Source organism: Lissotriton helveticus, chromosome 2_2 (assembly GCF_964261635.1).
Source record: "Lissotriton helveticus chromosome 2_2, aLisHel1.1, whole genome shotgun sequence".
In the NCBI taxonomy this organism is placed as follows: Eukaryota; Metazoa; Chordata; class Amphibia; order Caudata; family Salamandridae; genus Lissotriton; species Lissotriton helveticus.
The window spans coordinates 519997621-520023969 of NC_136060.1; the positions used below are offsets into that span (position 1 = coordinate 519997621).

Below are 26349 nucleotides of genomic sequence, written 5' to 3' on the forward strand. Positions count from 1 at the left end.
CCTGAAAAATAGAACTGGTAATTAATTATTTATTTACCACATAATGGCGCCCGAATAGGGACTTGCCCTTTCCCCACGCGCCGGAGAAGCCACGCAGGCCCCCTGATCCTCTGCAGCCGTGACGGAACCATACCGTGCACGTGCAGATATTTCTGCTTCAAGTATCCCTCAGGCCCACGGAGGAGACGGAGGTTGCGGTCCAGCGTCCAGACGAGGCGGTGGAGGAACGCGGCGAGTCCCGACCAGAGCCCAAGCCGAGAGTCCAAGGTCCGAGGTATCCGGAGGCCCACCTGTAACTGAAGTCCGAAGTTCGTCCGTCCGTCGTCGTAGCAGTCCAGTCCAGTCCGAGGCCTTCCGTTCTTGCTGCCCGGTGAGTACCGTTGCTGGGGTAGTATCTAGACAGGGTCAATTAATTTGTCTCTGGTCCGTGGGTTTGGGTACACAGATCCAACACGAAGTGTCCACTTAGGTGGATGCGGGTCCTGACGTGTCTCTTTATGAGACCGGTAAGTTTCGTACTGTTTTAGCAGTGCATCTAGTCATTCCAGTAAGTTCTGTTCTGTTCTCGAGAAATTCATGTGTTCTGTTTTCAGTATTCCAGGTAGTATTCTGTCCGAACTGTTATTTTAAATGTTATTTCATGTGTTTTCAATGTTGTGGTATGAGTGATTTGTTTTCAAGTTATTATTGTGTTTATCGTGTATTGTATTGTGTCCAGATTCCAGTCTTAGTTATGCCTCTGTTCACGAAGTTACGCCAGTTAAGAACTAGAAAAGGTCTGCTCGAAGAAGCAGTTCCTGTCCCGCCTAGGGACAGTCCAGGTCATTTTATGTATCATAAGCATGGCATAAGTGCCATATTATATCTAGACTTATGGGTCGAGTATACTAAAGATCTAGAAGAGAAATATAGATGGCCTGTATCAGGTACATGGGATGCCGAGTGCATCATGCGAGTAGAAGAAGCATTATGGAAAAAGAAAGCCAGACAGTCCCAGAAAGATGCCATCGAGTTATGGCGCAAAGAATCTCATAAAAGAACCGAAAAAGAAATCAGAAAGTTAGAATTAAGTAGAGAATCCTCAGAAAGAGCCCAAGAAAGGGAATTAATCGAAATAGGTGAACGAGTAAAAGCCGAACAGTCAGACAGACAGAGAAATGCCCTCATTAAGGGTATGTATCCTCTTCTTGCCGAGGGCTTGCCAAAAGCAACCCCGGAAGCACCATGTAATTTTCCGCCGCCATTAGTTCCGATTAAGCTACGTCACACACCGACCGCAGCTGATATTTTTCTCTCGTCCTATTTGGACGACACAGTCCCAGAATATGCAAATCCTGTTCCGCCAGCTCCTGTAAATAATGTAATTCCTGTTCTTCCAGCCACCGGGGCACCTGTTACAGCACCTGTTACGGTACCCCCGGTCCAGCCCATAGTACAAGTTCCCGCTACATCGGTCACTCTGCCAGCACGAAGAGTATCAGTCGACGATTCCAGTTTAGGGGCCGCGGGGGGAGGTCCTCCTGGTACCCCGCCGCCACACAAACGTGTAACGTTAGTCGAGTTACATGAACGTGCGTTACAGCGTACGCCCAAATATCAGTCCGTTGCAGATATCAAGCGAGCTCTCACCGAATGCCGTTATGATCCAGTCCCAGGCGATGATAATATGGTTATATATTCATTGCGTGTAAGACGGGTGACCGAGTATTTGGACACCCTACCGAATATGAAAGAAGGTCTAGACAGAATATATCGTTTCATCCGTACAGGGGACGATCCAGAAAGTATTGGCGAAATCATGTCCCTAAGGAAAGCTGAGACCCAGCTCATGCTATTAAAATTTCTAATTAATTGTTTAATAAGGGAACAAGATTGTCCGACTAAAGATCCGACCGAAATGAAAGTTCTGACAAGGTGGAGTGATAATATAGCCGAGGGTAGACACAAGACACTCAGTAGTATAGAGAGTATGTACAAGAAAATTCGTAAGGAAATAATAAGGTTACACGACAATCGTAAAGCAGCACAAGTAAGCGAGAAAGAAGACAACACTGATACTGAAGAGGTAGACGACGAGAATCCCACCAGAATAGCGTATGTAGGTAGAACTAGACTTCCCGACCGACATTCACGCCTAGAACACAAGAAAGTTTTTCCTCCTCCAGCACCAGAACAAGGTTCTCTCGAGCAAGTATTTCAAGCTACCGATCACATTCTGAAATCACGAATCGGTTATAGTGAACTTAGTACCATGCATGAACAAGAACTAGCCCGATCAGCAGTCCGATGGATTACTGATTCTACCACTTTTCCAGACGAAATAGTGGCACAAATGTTTCTGAAACTGCCCCCAGCCGAGCAGCGACTGGTGGGTATGTATATGATCCAGCACCTCATTACACTGTATGAGGGACAACATTCTGATCCAGGTCCGTTACATGATGTTCTGAACGAGTTACTCCAGTATAGATGGAGAGGTCTTGGTACCGATTTAATTAGTGTCATTCTAGAACAGCGCCACAAATATAGAACGTTTCTGAACCCGCATTTTGTTCACGTCTCACCTCCAGAAAGTAAACCATTTTACATAGATAGACAGCATCCGTTACGAGAAGTACACCCAGTTAGGACAACGGGTGGTGAAATGCAACGAGTATTTGTTTACACCCCTATCACAAAGATGGAACTCTTAGAGATGAAGAAATTAATTCCCTGTCACGACAAAGATCCAGCAGGGTTCCATCGAGAATTAAAAGACATGCTCCGTATGGGAGAATACACGTATCCAGATATCATTAAAATGTTAAAGGTCCTGTTGCCCGCAGGGGTATATGAGAAACTCAAGGAAAAAGAATGGGAGGTGGGAGAGAAAAAGATCGATTGGACAGCTCTAGAAGCTGAAGATAATATACGAGTACCAGGTACCGGTCTTGGGGACAAATGTAAAGAATTGCCAGAGTTATTGATTCAAGTTTTGCCAAGGTTACTAGCCACGAAAAAGGAAGATTGGGATGCAATCTCAGCATGCAAACAGAAACAGGATGAAGACACTAGTGATTTTTATTCTAGATTTGAAAAATGTTTTATAATTAACAGTGGTTTGAAGACAGGTAGTGAGTCATACCCTCATCTTTTTGTTACTAAACTAGTCGAGAATTCAAGCCCACAAGTTAAAAATCGAGTTTTAAAAGTCGAAAGTACTTGGCAAGCTAATACCCCGTCACAAATGCTCCAGATGCTCCAGTATCACCAGAACAGAATCAGGGAAGAGCAAGAACACGAAAAGAGACGTATGAAAGATACGAAAATGAAAGTATTAGTTGCACAATCTGTTCCACAAGACAGTCAGAAGAGGGGTCCGAATCAAGCCAGTCATCCAGCAGCTCCCGTTAAAGGGACTTGCAATTATTGTAAACAGCCAGGTCATTTTATAAACGAGTGTGCAGTTCTGAAACACAACATAGCCACTGGTAAGACTAAAGAAAGACCACGTCCGCCTAGACAAGAACAAGTTTCACGGACTTCTCAGTCACCACAGAATGCACAACAGACAGTTCCAGCACCGCAGCCTATCGCTGCAACACAGCATGTTACACAGCAAATGTACCAGTATGCTCAGACAGAGTATCCAGAGTATCAACAGTATTCATGAAACAGCCTAGAGAGGGAGGTAGGCTTCCCTCTCATCGAGATACCTGTAGATCAAGAGGGTCCCTATGTACACAGTCAAGTATTAGGGAAAGACAGAAAGTTTCTGATTGATACAGGGGCAAGTAGGACTACTATCAGTCATGACGAGGTTCCAGGGGCTCCGCTCTCAGGCTCTAAAAATGTTTCCCTTGGATTTTCAGGAAAGCCTATTATTAACGAAATTTCAAAGCCAGTTTCCCTAGAAGTTGGTCCATTGTCCCGAACTACTGATTTGTTACTTACGAAATCATGTCCAGAAAATTTGTTAGGCATTAAAACATTGAAAGAATTAGGTGCAGTAATTTGCTGTTCTCCAGAAGGAGTCCGATTGTTTTTGAGAGACTTTAAAGGTCACTATGTATTACGTGATTTTGATCCAAGATTACTGAATGTTCCACAGCATCTATGAGCGCAAGGTCCAACTGATGTAGGATTTATGCAAATCACACCCCATCGTGTGACTCTCAAGCAAGGTATAGTCTTGCCAAGAATCAGACAGATTGCCACCTGAGGCTGTAACAGCCTTATCCAAAATTATTGACGAGCTTATTGCTCAAGGAGTGGTTGTAGAAACTGACTCCAATGTATGTAATTCTCCTATCATTCCAGTCATGAAACGTACTGATCCAAATGCACCTCCAGTATATCGATTAGTGATTGACCTTCGAGAACTTAATAAATGTATCATACCCCAGTATCCAGTAGTCCCAGATATTTCATCCCTATTGACAGCCATTGATTCTGAAGCTACATTTTTTACTGTAATAGACCTCAAGAATGCATTTTTCAGTGTCCCCATTCATCCAGACAGCCAGTACCTTTTCGGTTTTTGTTTAAATGGAAGGAGCTATAAATTCACACGAGCTCCTCAAGGTTTCACAGAAAGTCCTAGTATTTACAGTCAAGCACTTAAAAGACAACTAGACAATATTCACATGCCAACTGACACTGCCCTGCTCCAGTATGTCGATGATCTACTGATCACAGCCCGTTCTGAGCGTGACTGCGAGCGAGCATCACTTACCGTTCTGTATTTCCTAGCCGAGATGGGGCACAAGGCGTCCCCTTCGAAGCTTCAGTTCTGTGTCCAGCAAGTGATCTACTTAGGCCACTTACTGTCCAAGTGGGGTAGGCAGTTGACACCAGACCGTATCCAGTTGATAGCGAGTCTTCCACAGCCCAAGACACAGAAGGAGGTACGTGCTTTTATTGGCCTCACTTCTTATTGCAGACAATGGATTCCTCAGTATGCATTTCTAGCAAAGCCACTGATACAGTTAACGACACAGGAGGCAGCCGTATCGACTGTCCTCCCTTGGACATCTGAACATACACTTAGTTTTAATGAATTAAAGAAAGCCTTATGCCAAGCACCTGTTCTAGCTACACCGAACTACAGTAAGCCTTTTACACTTTTTGTCACAGAACGTGATGGTACTGCATTATCTGTTCTCACACAAGATCAAGCAGGACAGTACAAACCTTGTGCTTATTTTTCGAGCACATTAGATCCAGTAGCCCAGGCTTTGCCTGCGTGCCTCAAGTCAGTTGCAGCCACAGCTCTAGCAATCAGACAAAGTGATTCCATAGTGTTAGGACATTCCCTGACAGTACAAGTTCCACACTCCGTGGAAGTTCTTTTAAACCGAACACAGACTCAGCATTTGACCATTGCACGTTTAACAGGTTATGAACTGACACTGTTCCAGCCACACATAGAAATCAGACGCTGCAACATTCTAAATCCTGCTACACTGTTACCGTCAGTTACTTCGAATCCTGCCACACATGACTGTGTGGAAGTCATTAACACTATGACTAAGCCAAGACAAGACCTGACAGACATTGCATTACCTAATCCCGACCTGACACTTTATGTGGATGGTTCATGTATGAGAACTAGTACAGGAGAACTAGTAGCCGCGTATGCAGTGACTACTGACACCGAAGTTATAGAAACACATCGTATTGACACCCTGTCTGCTCAAGCAGCAGAGCTAGTTGCTCTGACCCAAGCCTGCATACGTGCCAAGAACCTGAAAGTAAACATATATACAGATTCACGTTACGCATTCGGAGTTGTACACGACTTCGGAGTGCTCTGGCAGGAGAGAGGTTTCATGACTTCTCATGGACCCAAGATTCAGCATGGTCTCCTCATTCAAGCTCCGTTAGATGCGATACATTTACCGACAGCTATCGCTATCATGAAGTGCAAGGCACATACGAAAGTTACTGATATCATTTCCCAAGGTAACGATCTAGCAGATCGAACAGCCAAGCTTACAGCTCAGACACCAGACATTCCAGTTAACAAGACACAGACATCCACTCCAGAACAGACTACATGTATGACAGTCAAGGACCCTACACAAGATGTCATAGACATACAGTTACATGCTACTCCCGAAGAAATCAAGAAATGGTCCGAACAAGGAGGGGTCCAGACAGATCAGGGATGGGTGACGAAGGGAAAAGCCACATGGTTTCTCCCCGACTCTATGGTTCAAGTCATTATCAATACCGCACATAATCCAGCACATCTAGGAGAAAAAGCCATGTTAGACAGTATACAGAACCTCTGGTTCAACAAGCACTTACGAGCTGCAGCCAAGCAGAAAGTCCGTACCTGTATGATATGTTGCCAGTTCAATCCAGGTAAAAGTGTCCCGGTGGAACAAGGTGGATTCCAACCTCCTGACCACCCTTTTGAAGTCCTCCAGATGGATTATATTCAGATGGAGCGATGTCGAGGTTTCAAGTATGTCCTCGTAGTGGTATGCGCTTTGTCCAGGTGGACAGAAGCATATCCAGTCCCAGATTACACAGCCGCGACCACTGCCAAGCAGTTGGTTCGTGAATTTTTCCCCCGTTATGGACTCCCAAGGGTCGTGTATTCTGATAACGGCCAGCCATTCTCATCTGAGTTAATGAAACACGTTTCCCTTTTGTTAGGGTACCAGTGGAAGTTCCATTGTGTGCGCCATCCTGAAGCAGCCGGTCTCGTAGAGAGACATAATCAAACCCTGAAAATCCGTATTGCTAAGACATGTAAAGAGAAAGGTGTAGACTGGCTAGTTGCCCTGCCAGTTGCTTTATTTTATATGAGGATGGTTGCACATTCCAGATCAGGTCTGTCCCCTTATGAGGTCGTATTCGGCCGCCCCCCAAACATGTGGGGTACACCTAGACCCCGCAGTATTACAGATGTTTCCAGTAATATGTTGACAGATTACCTAGCTTCCTTGATGTCTGCCCTACACTCTTGTCGTTCGCAGGTTGCCGCTGCATTTCCAGATAATACCGAAGTGAAACCGCATGAGGTCATCCCGGGTGACCTAGTACTGGTCAGGAACTTTGATCGTTCAAGTCCGCTGGAGCCTCGCTGGAAGGAGCCGAGACTAGTCCTTCTGACCACCCGTACGGCCGTGAAGTTGGAAGGCCGCAAGGGTTGGGTCCATCTGTCGCATATCAAGAAATTTCATGGAATCCGAAAAAAGACTTTTAATGACAATTCCAAAGACTGTTCCATTTCTAAAGACTGCCTGAAACAAGACTCTAAATCAGACATTAATCTCAATCCCGAACTGAAAGTTCCTCTGTTAGAGAAAACTCCGCAACAGGAGTATAAGTTAAAACTCCGGTCTAGTAAAATAAGTCAGCCAGTTTAATTGTCTAAGTCCCTCTCGGGTGAAACGGTTAGACAGGTTTCTGACATGTATGAGATAGACCCCCATAGTGAGAGAGTTAGTCAAAACTCTATACGATGTATCGTCATTCTAAGTTTCCTATTGTTTCTAAGTTTGATGGTTACCTGCACAAGTTATGCATTGCATTTATGTTTTCCAATTTCTCATGTAAATAAGTTTGCTAATGCTACAATAGAGCACACATTTAGTGATCTGCCTCCTCACGAGTTATCCTATCGTCTTGCTATGAGAAATAATACATTCATCCGAATGTTACACTATTCACACCAGACCAGCAATGCCACTAATTGTTGGGTGTGTGGTCGACTCCCCCCTTTCCAGACACCGAAGGGAGTTCTGCCACTCTTTCCTTATCCGTTTTCACATAATGGTTCGTGTGGAGCATGGTCCATGTTAACGTCATCTTCAAATGATATGTCCCTTCTGAATAGAACATGTTTTCCAGACAAGCAAGGTCTCCCCATAGAACAGGGTTAGATCTAGAAAATGAAGTTTATAATTTAGGTAATTATTCTTCGAATTTCATGGTCCTGAATGTTCAGTCTGATACTACTCCAGACTTACCTGCTATTTCAGTACTACCAGTCAAAGGCGAATTATGTGTCAGAAAGAATGGTTCCGCACATGTAGGACATAGTGATTGTACTACTACTGTCGAGTATAGTGACAGTGGGAAATCTATTTTCAAAGCTTCACGTCATTCTTATTTTGTTTGTGGTCAGACCGCATATGTTCGTCTGCCCCTCGATTGGGATGGAACATGTTACATTGCCTTTCTACTGCCTGTTGCAGGGTTTCTGTACTCACACAGAACTGTGCACAGAGGAGTGGAACCTCGGCAAATTAGGATGTACCAAAACTTACCTTAGCAACCAACTCACCCCTTACCGAGCTAGCTACAGTGTCTCATCGGACATATCAAACACCCAATGTTTAGACAAACCAGAACATGAACTTACAGTACCTCAGGGTACGTGGGACTCATGAACACTCTTTCGTTATATTATCATTACAAACCAGAACATGGAGTAAAGAAGACACATGTGCATTTGAAATGTTTATTTACTAATGCCGTCTTCTCAGGCGCAGTATCTTAGATAATACAAGTACACTTATTATCAGTAGCAAAATTATCAGCATAGTTACTAAGACATAAAAAGCGAATGGTGACAGCATGTTAACATGCTGTAATGAATAAGAGTTAACAACACTTATATCTCACCCTCCCTAACACATATATTATATTATTATCTAAGAAGGTCTCTTTGGGTTGTTTTAGGGCGGGCCCATACCTTAGTGTCCTAGCATGAAGGAATCACATCAGCATACACCAGCTCTCTCTGCATGTGCACCGCATCAAGTGTGTTAACAATTCTCGTGCAAAGCAATATCAATCCCGCCTCAAGCCCAAGTTGGCAAAAGCTGCACTTGTGTTATGACTATGAAGGCGTGGAGATCAGACCTCATAACAATTCCATATCGTGTTGCTCCTGAAACTTCAGCACTCTCCGTGCAGACATGGTTTATTAAACAAAACTGATATCAGAGCAATAACATATTATTCTCACATACACCACGGCAAACCACTAGGTTGAAAGCTAAGTCAACAATTAAGGGTCGTGTGCAGAAGTTGCAAGAAAGGAAAAATGGCGTTTAAATCTCAAATGTACCTATGCTAACTTAACACGATATAAGGATATATAGGAGCTATACAACACCCCCCCATGATCCGAGAACGGACTAAATAAGATAACAGAAGTGCCATCACATGAGAGCAGAATCCATTTATAAAAGAGCATGAATAAAAATTCAATTATAAAAACTAATGCTAAAAAATAGCCCACAAGTATAATGTGGCTCAAGCCAATAGGCAAGCAAAAAATAAAATGTCTTGACCAAAAGTCAATAAAATCAAGGAAATGCTATCAATCAGCATGTCAATTTGAGGCAGTGTCTATGATAAGACTGTATATGAAAAGTACGCTGCAACAGCCTCCAGGAGGAAGTCACTGTCCTCATCCGAAAACAGTTCAGCCATCCAATTTAAAAGATGAAAGGAACATACGTGATCTTCCAGCACCGCATCCTCTATAACCATCAGAGGACAGCTCGGTGGGTCTTCAAGAAAACTTCGTTCCAAGAAACTTTGCGCTGCCGACAACACATCCCAGGGACCCATTAGTCCATGTGCCACCGCCAAGGCCATAATCCCTTCGTCAGAACAAACCAACTCGTGAGCAATGATAGGACTCATCAGTTGATCAAAATCGACGTCAGCAGATATTGGTCCGCAGAGACACAAATCAATGGCCCAAAGGAAATCACAGGTCAGGCAGCGAAATACAGGCTGGACACAGGTGAAATAGGAGAACCGAAAAGATAATCCAAAAGCCGTGCTTAGAGTCGCCAACGGCAGTGTGCCATAATAATCAAGCATGCGGTTGCGAAACCGCGTCAGTAGTAGCTGTGCGTGGACTTGCACAGGAAGGGCATCCATATTTAAAAAGGCAGAAAACCACCAAAGCGCCAGCCGCTAAAGCAAGTAAAAACGGGAACCCTCCAAATAAGGACGAAAAAATAGAATGGAAGAAAGCAGGGATGACTCCAAAAATCTTCTCAAAGGAAGTCACGAGACCACCGCTAACAACTTTAAAAAAATGTGCTAGGCCCGTTGTGGAGGATGCGTTAAAGATAGAACGGACCATGGCTCCGAAATGCAAAGGCAAATCAGTGTTTAAAAGAGCCTGAACCTCCGTACGGGTGTTAGCAATGTGAAGCACGAAAGTTTCACGGGCCGAGCTCAAGGCCACCTCTTTCTGGGACAATAGAGCTCTTATTCTAGCCATGCCGCTGAATTCTGCTCCCAAGGTCGGTATCTGTGGCCAAATGGAAGACTCCCTATGTTCACGTGTGGGAGGATAAAGAACATTTCTGCAGCAAATAACTCGCTCACTAACCGTTACTATGAAAGCTATACCTTTAATTAAACCACAACAGTTTTCATTATTGAGCATTAAATAACTACCATTCTCTAACAATTTAAACGTGGGGATGATAGCAGGAACTGGCGTGCCCTGTAAAACGCAAGCCATATTCGGTCGGTCCTTGTTACATGAACCGTGTAACTGTATGTGTCTGCACATTAAAGAATGATCTGGCGTCTCAGTACACTCATCCCCTGTTAGATAAACCTCTTGTTCATCCTTGAAACATCTGTATGTGTATGGGAGTGACCAGACCTCATGAAGAAAACCGCTACCTAAGGGTTCAAAACGACCTATTGGCACATATTTCATACAATTTGAAAACTTATATAAAGCAAAAGGCAGCGTTATTAAACCGTGGATAAGCCACGTAGCAGCAGTGGTCTCTGCCACAGAAAAAGGTAAAGATTCCAATCTTTCAATATGGAGCATAGAAAAGGAAGCATCACGCATTGAAAGCAAGCGTTGTTTGTCTGTCAAATTAAACGGTGCAAATAAAGAGGAAACGTTCATGTATCCCCAGGGAACTTTACCCATTTTTAGAGTCTGTAGTGTCCATGCAAACTGCATGATTGAACGTAATTGATTTTGACCATGGTATAATACAGACACTTCATCATGCACAATATCAACAACAGACGACACAATATTATCTAATGTGTAAATTCTAGAGGAAAGCACGTTAATGCTATTGTCAACCACTGCAAGTACTTTCTCAAGATTTGCCTGATCAATAGCCCTAAGGCGTGAAGCAGCCTCAATCTGTGAGAGTTTCCAAATTTCATTGTAAACACCATATAACCACCTTTTCGACCTGCCACTAGCTGGGCCCTTAATGAAATCATTCAAATCCACGTCTGCATTCAGTTTGGAAAGGTGATACTTAACCGCAGGTAAAGTTGAATGTTTCAGCCAAGCTTGACACAACTTGCCCACAGAGTAAGAGGTGACAGTATGACTCAAATCAAAACGGGGATCAGATCTAACAGCCTTAAAACCGTCAGTTATATTTAAAAATCTTTTTTGGCAAGAATCAGCACTACGGTGCCAAAGCAGCCAACCCTTGGGATTCATACTGGAAATGTTAAAGGAGGAATTCAGAAGCAGAGCCTGTATATCTTTAATGGACAATTTAGTAAAATTACTCCAATTCTTATATTCCTCCAACTCCGGGAAAGACGGGGTGTTTAACCTTTTAGATGTAGCCAATCCAAAGCATGTGGTCTGGGAAATGGTGTCATTTAAAAACAACATATGATTCGGGATGAGACATGCACGGTGCAAAGCCTCAGTGCCTCGTACCTGCCAGGCCCTTGAGCCCCAAACTGATTTAAGGTCTATGGTATCCTTCCATAACTCATACCCTCCAGTAACTAATTGATCCAGGAAGGCCTTTGAATATAACAATTTTGTATTTGTAAGTCGAACCTTGGACAGTGGCTGTTTGTGAAATTTAAAATAAAAGGACTCGGGAGTGGACTGATTAAAGTCAGTGAAATAAGTATACTTTTTAAGAAACGTTTCTGAACTCCCTTGTGTTGGTGCTGGGCAATGTTCCCACTGAGTAAAATTAACCGCATCCCTTCGGGAAGATGTCTTGTGTAAGAAGTGATTGCCATAATGTTGGTAACAGAACAATTCACCATAATTAGCAGATTCTAAATATAAATCCTCAGCATCAAAAGCAGCATAATATTTCAAATCTGAAAACAAACTTTCCACAGCATTAACATCCCAATCATCAGAACGAATGTTTTGTTTCACCACATCCCCCATATTAACTCTTAGTACATTAGGGACATTAACGACTTCCGTTGGACCATGAATCTGAAAACGAACTGCATCCCACGCGATTCCATCCAGAACAGGCCACGCTGTGATGTTAACCAAAGTCAAGTCTCTTTTTAATCTGTGTGTAGAATGTGAAGAGGAAAGTGGGGCCAAAGTTCCATTCAAATGAGTAATGCAAGTTCTCTCCTCGACATAGTGTCCATTCATAATCCGAAAAAAATAAAACACAAAACCAATTGACATAAAAAGGTAAACTGAAAAAAGGACCAGCCAAATGTATATCCAAGGAGGTATCAAAAAATGTTTTTTAAACAGGCTAGCATATAATGCAATTTTAGAGGGTTTTTTCGAGGCAAGGGAAGCAGAGTCAAATGAAAATCTGGATTCCGTGGCTAAACGAGCTTGCAGGTCAGGCATGGACAAATCAGTGGGGTATGTATAGTCTGTCTCATCAAGGTTAGTTCCTGGTAAATTATTCAATAATGGACTGGAAACAGCAGGTAATTCGATGGCCACCTCAGGTTCATTATTAGAAGCAGTGGGCATAATTGAATTTCTCACAATGGAAGGACAGGAAACAGCCGGTGTCATGCTAAGAAGAATCGGCCACTCTGTGTATCTTGACATTGTCAATAGAAATAAACCTGTTTTCCTTACGACCTGGAAGTGGTGGTAAAATGACTGTTCTTGTGCCCTTCACTCCAAGCACTGGGACCGGAGCTCGATAGGAGGGACCAAACTCTTTCTTGTTGTCGATCTTCTCTCGAACCAGTTCTCCAACTTGGGGTAGCCAGCCAACTACCGGGATCTGCAACGCATCATCCGATGTGGAGGGCAAATGTTCCTTTGCAAGAGTGTCTCTCGTCTTTTGTAGATTCTGTAAAACATTGCAATGTTCATCTGCGTCAAAGCAAGTGGCGCGAACCACCGAGTCTAGACCGTCAAGGTCAGGGACGAACATCTTGATGCCAAAGAGCATTTCGTATGGGGTCCGCCCACCCAGAGACCTTCTAGGGAGATTATTAAGAGCACGCTGCACGCCATAGAGGTGAGCCAGCCAATTTCTGCCAGTGCCTATAACTCGGGCTGTCAAAGATTGCTTTAAATCACGGTTCATTCGTTCAACTACACTATTACCCTCGGGTCTGTAGGGTGACGAAAACTTGACTTGGACCCCCATCGAAGTCATGGCATCCTTATACGCCTTAGAGGCGAAAGCCGGACCCTGATCCGAATGGAAGGTACCACAGGCAAAAATCCCTATAAAGATACGCAAATCTCTGATGACAGTCCGGGAATCAGCACTGCGATGTGGCCATAACCACACAAAGCGTGTGCATGAGTCAACTGCTACTAAGATGTATTTATACGCAGTATCAGATGAAAATGGACCGCAGTGATCTAAATAAACACAGCCTAGTGGTTTATTAGAAATGTACAACTGAGTCTGAGGCGGACGCGTAGCAGTTGAAGGTTTAATCTGCTGGCATATGTCACAAAGAAGGACATAATCACGCGTCTGTTTGTACAGTCCCCGCCACCAGAAACGTTGTTGTAGTTGCGTTACAGTGGCTGAGACGCCCGCATGCGCAGACGCCACACCTTCATGAGCCGCTGTAATCAAGTCTGTTCTGCGATCCGAGTTGGGAATCAGCCGTTCCCCAACATCGGGAATTGTCACAAAAGGAACCTTTTCGGGACTTAAGTGGTAATTATACTTCGAAGGGAATCCCGAAGGATGTTTACTTCCCTTCTCAGAGGCAGCAATCGCTGCCAAGATGTCGCTATCAATCTTGGTTTTCGACCTAGTAACTGCTGCAACTAAGTATGTGGATACTGCTGATTTCGCTGCTTCATCAGCAAGCGAGTTGCCAACAGCGTGAACTCCCACGCGCTGATGACCGAGAGTATGAATCACATAAACGAGTGGCAACATAGCCTTAAGCTCTGCCACTCGAACCCAGATCATTTTATGTTTTATTGTGCTACCCTTGGAATCATGAAAATCATTTTGAATCCAAAAGAACAAGTTTTCATTGTAAGACTGGACACAGTAGTAAGAATCACTTACAATTAGAGTAGTAACACTTGGATCTGCGTACTCCAAAGCTAGTAAGAGAGCACGAAGCTCTGCCAATTGTGCAGTGCAATCGCCCAGGGGCAACGTGTGTACCTCCCTGGAAATGAACTCATCATTCAACATAGCACCGACCACAATGGCGCAAGCGGAAACGTAGGCATGTTTAGAGCCATGCGCAACCTGCGCCGACCCATCAGTGTAAATGATGCAATGGAAGTCCTCCAAAGGTCGCATCGCCAGAGGAGCAGGGTGAACGAATTCATACTGCAAGAACTCCTGCGACCGTAAGGAAGCGTCAAAAATAAACATGACATCCGAGGATGACAATGACGCAGCCCACTGAATCCACCGAGGGTGCAAAGCTTTTGAATTTGGTACACTGGCTTTCGTGACTGCCTCCAAATGAGGACAGGGTGTTACCACTAGCATGCGTTTCCCCTGTGACAGAGCTCGTTCCTTTAGAATAGCCATCTGTACAGCAGTTAAAACCTTTTCTATGGTGGGAAACCGCATCTCAGCCGAGGTGTACAAGTGTGACTTGTAAGCAATAGGTACTGTGTCACCTTCATTAAAAGTGAGGTAAGTGAAACCCACCGTCCCAGGAATTATTCTTATGACCAGGTTGGTGTGGTTATCACGAGTCAGTAAATATTTAGAAGCGAGCAGATCAGCCTGCAAGGATTGCAAAATGGCTGAATGCTCAGGCAGCCAGCAAGATTTTGAGAAAGTTGGTTGAATCAAAGCATACAAAGGCTTGATACGCTGGGCATATTCCGGAATGTAAGTTCTGCCGAAATTCAAAAAGCCCAGTAAAGACTGTAATTTTTTCAGTGTTGTTGGAGCGCGTAATTGCGCGCACTTCTCCAAGAAGTGAGGAGCCAAACCTCTACCTTCATTGTTGAGCTCATAGCCCAAAAACAACACTGTGTGTTCAGCAATGTGCGATTTTGCAAAGTTGAATTTGTAACCCATGTCTGCGAAGTTGCAAACAAGAGAATTTACTCGACACAGATGCTCCCAAATATCGTCGTCTGTGAGATATATGTCATCCACATACGAAAAAGCATCAGGGTCGAGTGCCTCCAGAATAGAGACAATTCGAGCGGTAAATACACCAGGACTATTCTTGTAGCCCATTGGAAGACGCCGGAATTGCTTTTGGACTCCAGCGCTTGTAAAACTGGTCCATTGGGAGCTAAAGCTGTCCAATCTGTGGGCATAAAAACCATTGGATATGTCAAGCGTTGTCTTGAAACGCTTACGCACGAGACTATCCACTAGGGCAGAGCCGTGGGTATTCTGTACTGCACAGTTACGGCAATGCGAGTTTAAATGCCGGTAATCCAAAACCAAACGATATGATCCGTCAGGTTTATTCACAGTAAAAAGGGGATTATTCATCGGTGACACACACGTTTCAATAACTCCCTGATATTCCAATTGTTCAAGGATTTCCGCGACGGAAGATTTTGCTTCACGCCCAATGGGATATTGAGGTTGAGGCTGCGGCTGAGACCGCAACGGAATTTCGTGGCAAGGCGACAATTTATCCCAACCACATTGGTTACGGTACAGAGCCGGCGCGAGAGCCCGAGCCCACTCTTCTGCAAAATGCTGCGCATGCTCTTTCGAGACAGTGTTCGCGAAACTGGGTAGGATTACCTCCTCCCCTCGCGGCGCCGCGAGCACAAAAGGTGGGGGCCAGTCAGCCTCCGAAAGTAAAATATCATATGTAGAAGACAGATTCTCCCAAAATACACCTTTAACGGTACGCTGTATGTCACCTTCAATTAACAGGACAATTTCATATAGTCTTTCAGGGGGAGCAAGTCTCGTATCCGCTGTTTCTATCACAACGTAGACATCAGTCGCTGTCACCCTCAGTAGTGGACGCAGCGCCTCTCTGACTATGGTTATCTCCGCCGCGCTGTCCAGCAAGGTCAGAGCCCACGTCAGATTCCGAAGCCGCGTTCTCACTATCTGTGGCATATCGATGCGCTGTTAAGGCTGCGACTTTCTTTTTCGCAAACTGCGGACGCCTAGGCGTAGAATCCTCCTGCTTCACTGCGCCGTCCGTCTGGCGGGACTGGCCACGTCCTTGTTGGCCACCACGTCCACGTCCACCCCCTCCTCCTCCACCGGTCTTCGGGGCCGATGTGTCCTGAAAGGAACGAGGAGAGCGTTGATCAGAACCCTGAAAACGATCAGGCGATTTAATCATCGCGCGGTCGCGCAAATCATAAACTTTTTCGGGTGGCGCAGGAGCTTGTATTGCAGGAAAAGTACCCTGAGTCTGCGTTGTCTGCTTCCCCTGTGTCTGTTTTTTAGGCCAATTTTGTTTCTTGGACTTGGGCTGGGCATCTGTCACTGCAGATTGTCCCTGTGGTTGTTTTTTCTCCTTCACTGGAAAATATTTCAGACCCCTACTTGTGCGGCCAATCGTTTTATAAGCGGCCACCACAATTTTTGCTAACTGGCGGGGTTTGTCGGCATCGGGCAGAGCAGCCAAAGCATTCGACACCTGAAAGTTAACTGCATCTCCTTTAACATTGGAGAGAATGAGATCACTTACAATCTCAAAAGAACCACACAGGCGCATACCCAATTCAACCGCTGCCTCTGGACCGTGATCATTCTGAACACGTCTAACGATTTCAGGCAGGGCAGTCATAGACGGGGTGCCGAAGCACCTTGTATAAACTGCCGCAAATGTTTTTCCCCAGCTGTCACAGTCAGCAAGTTCAGGAGTAATATCCTTCGGTAGAGTAATCGTCAACATTCTATGTTTATCAGCAGGAGTAGAATTCGGAAAAACCGCCTCCAGTTGATCAAACTTCTCTGCTAGCCAGAATGGGAAGTCATCGTTGTCAACCGGACGCGCACCAAAAACCGAATTTACCATCACTGGATTGAGACGCATACCGCCTCGTTCCATGGGAGCGGCCGCACCCCCCTGGGGACCACCAGGAAGATGTCGACCGATGTATTGCACTAAAGCACGAATCACGGAAATGGAAACTACATGCAGCCTGCGAATTTCAGCCAGGGTGCAAGCCCCGTGATTCGGGTGCGGGGTAAAGCCACCCAACGCAGGCCAATTAGTACCTGGAATTGAGAGTGGGCCTAACCTCGCAGGGGACATAGAGTGGGGGAGGGCGCCATCAAACCAAACTCGATGCTGCCAATGATCAATAGGTATTTCCAATGCCCTGTACGGCGTATATTCAGCCGGGACATCCGAGGCGGTGTAGGAGTGGAACAAACCAGAATTAGCGTCCACAGCCGGAAACGTAACCCAAGAGTAAAACAACTCGTAAGGAAACGCCGGATCTGCACATACCACGAAAATCACAGCCATCCCATCTACTGGGACTTGGTACGTCTGAAGATGGTTGCGTACCGCTACGCGACTATGCTGCGCAATAGCCACCGCTGCCGCCATTACAGAATTGGAAATAAGAAAACACAAAGAATACTTTGTAGCACAACTGGGTAGTAATTCAAAGAAACCGTTTAAGAAAGAATCAAGCTTGAATAAAGACCTATTTCAAAAAATAGGTAGGTTTCACCGACACCCCGTTTTCCGGAAACGGACGTGAAGGGGTTAAGGCATGAACGATAAACTACTCGAGTGTCATGATATAAGACCACCGAAACCGTTGGGCGCCATGTTGCAGGGTTTCTGTACTCACACAGAACTGTGCACAGAGGAGTGGAACCTCGGCAAATTAGGATGTACCAAAACTTACCTTAGCAACCAACTCACCCCTTACCGAGCTAGCTACAGTGTCTCATCGGACATATCAAACACCCAATGTTTAGACAAACCAGAACATGAACTTACAGTACCTCAGGGTACGTGGGACTCATGAACACTCTTTCGTTATATTATCATTACAAACCAGAACATGGAGTAAAGAAGACACATGTGCATTTGAAATGTTTATTTACTAATGCCGTCTTCTCAGGCGCAGTATCTTAGATAATACAAGTACACTTATTATCAGTAGCAAAATTATCAGCATAGTTACTAAGACATAAAAAGCGAATGGTGACAGCATGTTAACATGCTGTAATGAATAAGAGTTAACAACACTTATATCTCACCCTCCCTAACACATATATTATATTATTATCTAAGAAGGTCTCTTTGGGTTGTTTTAGGGCGGGCCCATACCTTAGTGTCCTAGCATGAAGGAATCACATCAGCATACACCAGCTCTCTCTGCATGTGCACCGCATCAAGTGTGTTAACAATTCTCGTGCAAAGCAATATCAATCCCGCCTCAAGCCCAAGTTGGCAAAAGCTGCACTTGTGTTATGACTATGAAGGCGTGGAGATCAGACCTCATAACAATTCCATATCGTGTTGCTCCTGAAACTTCAGCACTCTCCGTGCAGACATGGTTTATTAAACAAAACTGATATCAGAGCAATAACATATTATTCTCACATACACCACGGCAAACCACTAGGTTGAAAGCTAAGTCAACAATTAAGGGTCGTGTGCAGAAGTTGCAAGAAAGGAAAAATGGCGTTTAAATCTCAAATGTACCTATGCTAACTTAACACGATATAAGGATATATAGGAGCTATACAACATGCCACCAGTTTTTCTAGCCCCATCTGATTATCACAGAAACACACATCTAGTACACGTCAGACATAGAAGGGAGATTGAGTCCCCAATTGTCGATCAAACTGAAACTACTCTAGAACAGTATCAAGACTTTAATAAAGGTTTCTTCTTCTTTATAGGACCTATCCAGAATAGTAAGCTAATACGTAGACTAACCAGAACCCTTGAAGCAGTAGTGAATGAGACTACTTCTGCTCTAGGTAACTTAACCGAAGAGCAATCTGCTATGAGATTTGTCGTGCTCCAAAATCGTCTCGTTCTTGACGTCATACTGGCCGATAGAGGAGGAGCATGTAGAGTCATCGGATCTAGTTGCTGCATTTTCATTCCTAATAACGCGCCGTCTGTTTATTCAGCTATAACCAGACTTCATAAAATTGCCCATCAGTTACACCAGAATCCAGGCACCTGGACATGGTCCGGTTGGCTCTGGAGTATTATATCTGCCTGGGGATGGAAAGTATTGTCATTCCTAGGTATTGCAGTAATGATCATATTCAGTTGCTGCCTCTGTATACAATGTGGCCCTGCGATTTGCGGCATGTGCGCTACCTCTTGTATTCCTAGTCCTAAGTCCCGTTCTAAGACAATTCGAGACGAGCAAATGATGCTGTATGAAGTGATAGATGGTATCATGAATATTGATGTTTCCTGATGGAAACGTAGGGCACAAGGAGGGAATGTGGAAAAGTAAATTTTGCCATGTTATATGTGCCTACGTGTTCCCCATGTTATGTTATATGTGCATGATCGATATGCATGTATTCCCCTATGAACGATTAAAGACGCAATTACAGTTGTGTCCATCTCTAGTATGCCAGTTTCCAGTTTTCGTGAATATAACGAATATCAGGCCTATGTAAACCTACGTTGCCACATTTTACAGTGTGCACGTTAATTCATTGAATTATCCCTGTTTCTAGGCCTCAAAAGGGCCCGGACTCAGATTCAGCTCCTGTCTCCTGAACCCTCTCCGAGGAGCGATACAGCCCCCACCTGTATCCCTGACCCTTAGCTTACTTCTTGCCACGCAGTGCCCGGCTCGGCCTGGCTCTGCCTCCCAGTCTGCCAAGAGTATGTTATGATTCTAGTTATCAGTCCAGCCTTCCTTCTCTGCATTCCTAAGCTACTGAATCACATCAATAGTTTCCGTCATGGTCTGGTCTTTATGTCTCCATGTAAGAGAAATACTGTATTAATATTCATAGAATATTCCTCACACACGCAATACAAGTAGAATAATGCATGCACCAGTCTTAATGTCTGTTAGCCTTTGCCCTGATAACTTTTGGATTCTATCAACATGTACTCTAAACAACAGATACTAGATATGCCTGGGTACATGTCGCTCTGACCCTCCAGACTTTCGTCTCCTCTTCTAGTGCAGAAGTCATAGCCCCAAGTTCTCCCTGGTAACACGTCATTGCCAGTTTACGCGCACCACTAGGTTAGAGGTCCCAGCTGCTCAGGTAGCCCCCTCCATGTTTCCGCCCATTTATGACATATTCTGTTACGTTTGCATCACATGTCTATGTATACGCCCTGTACACACCTCTTGTTACACCTACTTTATGCCTTATCTTTCGCGACTGCTACAAACTCCGCCTACTGCTACGCCCCCTGTATTGAATGTAATGTATTTGTTTAACTATAAATATTGTGCACTGTTAAAAAAAGCTAGCCAATTCCCAGATCCTGCCCCCGGCAGCTGCCATCCTATTCCCATGCAGGCTGTCCTGTTCCTGTCCTTTTATGCCTGATTAAAGCCTGTACACTCCAGCTACCTCGAATCTTGACTCTTATTTATTGAGCTATCTGTTATTAGAGTATCCTGAAAAATAGAACCGGTAATTAATTATTTATTTACCACACATGTGTGTGGAGTCCATGCATGTGAGTGGAGTCCATGCATGTGTGTGTAGTCCATGCATGTGTGTGGAGTCCATGCATGTGTGTGGAGTCCATGCATGTGTGTGGAGTCCATGCATGTGTGTGGATTATATACATGTGTGTGGAGTCCATGCATGTGTGTGGATTATATACATGTGTGTGTAGTCCATGCATGTGTGTGGATTATATACATGTGTGTGGAGTCCATGCATGTGTGTGGAGTCCATGCATGTGTGTGTAGTCCATGCATGTGTGTGGATCCATACATGTGAGTGGAGTCAATGCATGTGTGTGGAGTCCATGCATGTGTGTGGAGTCCATGCATGTGAGTGGAGTCCATGCATGTGTGTGGAGTCCATGCATGTGTGTGGAGTCCATGCATGTGTGTAGATTATATACATGTGTGTGGAGTCCATGCATTTGTGTGGAGTCCATGAATGTGTGTGGATTATATACATGTGTGTGGAGTCCATGCATGTGAGTGCAGTCCATGCATGTGTGTGGAGTCCATGCATGTGTGTGGATTATATACATGTGTGTGGAATCCACGCATGTGTGTGGATTATATACATGTGTGTGGAGTCCATGCATGTTTGTGGATTATATACATGTGTGTGGAGTCCATGCATGTGTGTGGAGTCCATGCAAGTGTGTGGAGTTCATGCATGTTTGTGGAGTCCATGCATGTGTGTGGAGTCCATGCATGTGTGTGGAGTCCATGCATGTGAGTAGAGTCCATGCATGTTTGTGGAGTCCATGCATGTGTGTGGAGTCCATGCATGTGTGTGGAGTCCATGCATGTGTGTGGATTATATACATGTGTGTGGAGTCCATGCTTGTGTGTTGAGTCCATGCATGTGTGTGGAGTCCATGCTTGTGTGTGGAGTCCATGCATGTGTGTGGATTATATACATGTGTGTGGAGTCCATGCTTGTGTGTGGAGTCCATGCATGTGTGTGGAGTCCATGCTTGTGTGTGGAGTCCATGCATGTGTGTGGAGTCCATGCATGTGTGTGGATTATATACATGTGTGTGGAGTCCATGCATGTGTGTGGAGTCCATGCATGTGTGTGAAGTCCATGCATGTGTGTGGAGTCCATGCATGTGTGTGGAATCCATGCATGTGCGTGGAGTCCATGCATGTGCGTGGAGTCCATGCATGTGTGTGGAGTCCATGCTTGTGTGTGGAGTCCATGCATGTGTGTGGAGTCCATGCATGTGTGTGGAGTCCATGCATGTGTGTGGAGTCCATGCTTGTGTGTGGAGTCCATGCATGTGTGTGGATTATATACATGTGTGTGGAGTCCATGCTTGTGTGTGGAGTCCATGCATGTGTGTGGAGTCCATGAATGTTTGTGGAGTCCATGCATGTGTGTGGTTTACATACATTTGTGTGGAGTCCATGCATGTGTGTGGAGTCCATGCATGTGTGTGGAGTCCATGCATGTGAGTGGAGTACATGCATGTGAGTGGAGTCCATGCATGTGTGAGGAGTCCATGCATGTGTGTGGAGTCCATGCATGTGTGTGGAGTCCATGCATGTGTGTGGAGTCCATGCATGTGTGTGGAGTCCATGCATGTGTGTGGAGTCCATGCTTGTGTGTGGAGTCCATGCTTGTGTGTGGAGTCCATGCATGTGTGTGGATGATATACATGTGTGTGGAGTCCATGCATGTGTGTGGATTATATACATGTGTGTGGAGTCCATGCATATGTGTGGAGTCCATGCTTGTGTGTGGAGTCCATGCATGTGTGTGGATGATATACATGTGTGTGGAGTCCATGCATGTGTGTGGAGTCCATGAATGTGTGTGGATTATATACATGTGTGTGGAGTCCATGCATGTGTGTGGAGTCCATGCATGTGTGTGGAGTCCATGCATATGTGTGGAGTCCATGCTTGTGTGTGGAGTCCATGCATGTGTGTGGAGTCCATGCATATGTGTGGAGTCCATGCTTGTGTGTGGAGTCCATGCATGTGTGTGGATGATATACATGTGTGTGGAGTCCATGCATGTGTGTGGAGTCCATGAATGTGTGTGGATTATATACATGTGTGTGGAGTCCATGCATGTGTGTGGAGTCCATGCATGTGTGTGGAGTCCATGCATGTGTGTGGAGTCCATGCATGTGTGTGGAGTCCATGCATGTGTGTTGAGTCCATGCATGTGTGTGGAGTCCATGCATGTGTGTGGAGTCCATGCATGTGTGTGGAGTCCATGCATATGTGTATTGTCGAGACCACAATGGTAGACCAGATACAGCCAGGTGCATGTTCATGCCAACATGCATATGTGTGCAGGCCACAACGACTGACCAGATGCAGGAGGATGGAGAAATGTATGCGTGTGTAGGCCACATGTATACAACAGATGCAGCCCAGGAGCATGTACTTACAGTCACGTGTGTTTGTAAAGGCTGGCTGGTGAGAAAGGTATTTATGCATGCATGTGGTATTTCTAAAGTGTGATCCCAGTCAAAAAGCGGTGAAGTGCCATACATTATCAAAGGCAAACTTAAAGCCACAGAGTAATGAGAAAGGACAGCGATAAAACATAAAGAAATGGATTGTGAATCAGAAACCAGAGCTCAGATGGAAAGGCAGTGGCAGCTAAGATTCAGGAGTCGAGACGCTCATGATGCATTCCATGGAGTGAAGCACTGGACGGAAATGGAGAGAAATGATTGAACACAACTCCTGGCATTCAAATCCAGAGATGGACCAAACATTGTAGCATATGTCTGTACTAAAACTTGGGAAACAAACCCAGTGTCTCCATTCTTACTTAAGGACTGCAGGTATCAAAAACTGATAATAACCTTTACTTGTGAATCAGTGAGGTGGTAGACAAAGAGATAGCACATTCTGCTTCTTTAAAAAAAATTACAGAAATATACCCTGAAGAAGGCAGAAAAGAATCTATATCGAACCGAAACATCGAGAACAGGATACTTTTAACTGGTATTGCTTCTAAAAAGACAGTATTACATTAGATGTATTAAACTTACATCTCTAGAACTTTTAATATGTTATTTCAATAATTATTCACTAACCCCATTTCATATTATGGCATATTCAGAGTGCCTTGGGATTAAGGGCAATGCCATATTATCAATACCTTAATACCTATGTCTGCATTTGTTCCAGATCTTCAAGATTTGGAAATCATGTTGTGTTGTGTCTTCTGCACATCATGACAGGTACATGTGACTTTACTGAGAAAAAAGCACAGTATAATGTGTGTCTGTTTGTCCATGAAAAGCTATTATTTTGGAAGGATTCCTGTTTTTAGAAAGATATTTAAATGGTTCTTCTATTTCTGCCAGGAGTAGAGTATATAGGAAAGCTATGAATGCGCCTTGAAGCCAGTGTGTGAGTGTGTGTGAGAGATGCTGCAGGGTCAGAGCACCCTCTTACCTTCTGCTCTCATGCTGGTCCACACAAGGACAGCTTGAAGGAGGAGGAGAGACTTCATGCTGCCGGCCTGTGAACCCAAAGATAGAGAGGGGGTTGGAGGTCAGTGAGGGATGTGGAAAAGACAACGCAATGCAAAGCTTCATATTCAAACTTCAAGGTCAGGCCAGAGCCAGGTAAGGCTCAGCACAAGATTACACCATCTGTATGAGGATCTGAGGGAAAGGATGACGAGTAGCGATGGTTGACATTTTGGTTTTGAGCTGGAACCAGGGCCTGCTCAGTTCACAGCTCAGGCTCAGCCTCAGGGCACTCAGGCCCAAACGCAGTACAACGCAACGCAACGGAGCAAAACAATGTGCTGCGCTGCGTCAAATGGAGAGAGCATGAATGTGCCATATTTACTAAGATACAGCGCACTTCTACCCTCTCCCTCCGCAGGAACACTGAGTGCTGCCCTGCGCCAATGCGGGCACCCTAACACCGCGGCGCAAGGGTGCCGTGTTACAGCCATGTTTGTTTACATGCACGAAGACACACCTTCCAACCAAAAACAAGCCTAGGAGGCCTTCTACGCTTTCTACGTGTGCTGCAGAAGGCCGCGCACGAAGAGAGAGGAAATGACAAGGAATAACAGGTATATTTCTCCTCGTTGCGCCTCATCTAGGAAGGTGCAGCACTTGATACATTCCCAGCATTACTATCCTCAGTGAATCGGGGAACGTGGCAAAATCCATGGGTGGATACGTGGGAACGCCCACACTCCACCCAGGGCACAGCCACCCCACCAATGGAACACCCCACCCATGGAACACCCACACCCCACCCATTGAACACCCACACCCCACCCATGGAACACCCACACCCCACCCATTGAACACCCACACCCCACCCATGGAACACACACAACCCACCCATAGAATGCCCACAACCCACCCATGGAACACCCACAACCCACCCATAGAACACACACAACCCACCCATGGAACACCCTCAACCCACCCATAGAACGCACTCAACCCACCCATGGAACACACACAACCCACCCATGGAACACCCACACCCCACCCATGGAACACCCACCCATTGAACACCCACACCCCACCCATTGAAAACACACAACCCACCCATAGAATGCCCACAACCCACCCATGGAATACACACAACCCACCCATGGAACACCCCACCCATAGAACACCCACACCCCAACCATGGAATACACACAACCCACCCATAGAATACACACAACCCACCCATTGAACGCACACAACCCACCCATGGAATACACACAACCCACCCATTGAACACCCACAACCCACCCATGGAATACACACAACCCACCCATTGAACGCCCACAACCCACCCATGGAACGCACACAACCCACCCATAGAATGCCCACACCCCACCCATGGAACACACACAACCCACCCATGGAACACACACAACCCACCTGTGGTAAATAAATAAATAATACCCTATTTTTGACTAGGCATAAAGCATAACAGATAGCTCAATAAATAAGAGTCAAGATTCGAGGTAGTAGGAGTTTCTGCAGGTTTATTACAGCATAAGGACAGGATCAGGACAACCTGCATAGGATGACCCAGCAGGGGAAAAGAGGCCCAGCAGCTGCTGGGGCCGGGTCTGGGATGAGCGCGCTAGCTTTTAATAACAATACATGAACTTATATACATAGCGCAAACACATAGCATTACATTGCAGTAGGCGTAGCAGTGGGTGGAGCAGAAGGCGTGACGCGTAGCAGTCGCGAAAGATAACAGTAAAAGTAGGTGTAACTGGGCGTATACATAGACATGTGGTGCAAACGTAACAGAATATGTCATAAATGGGGCGGAAACATAGGAGGGGGCTACCTAAGGAGCCGGGACCTCTAACCTGGTGGTGCACGCAAACTGGCAATGACGTATTACTAGGAGAAGCTGGGGGCTACGAACTCTGTGCTAGGAGCAGAGACTAAAGTCTGGAGGGTCGGAGCGACATGTACCTAAACCCTATCTTGTATCTGATGTTTAGGGAACATGTTGATATAAACTAGAAGTCATGAGGGGAGAGGCTAACTTGATTCTAAGACTGGATCATGCATTATTCTACATGTAGTGCGTGATGGAGAATATTAAATGACCATTAA

At 45.1% G+C, this 26349-nt stretch overlaps 1 protein-coding gene across 1 annotated transcript in view; it reads right to left on the reverse strand.

The window, feature by feature from the left end:
• Positions 1-24266, reverse strand: part of LOC144821621 (coagulation factor XI-like) — a 221585-nt gene extending 197319 nt beyond the window's left edge. Inside the window, exon 1 of the mRNA XM_078678859.1 lies at positions 24203-24266. Within this exon, the coding sequence (XP_078534985.1) occupies positions 24203-24260 (58 nt within the window). The 5' untranslated portion in view covers positions 24261-24266. The remainder of the gene's footprint in view (positions 1-24202) is intronic.
• Positions 24267-26349: the final 2083 nt, after the last annotated feature.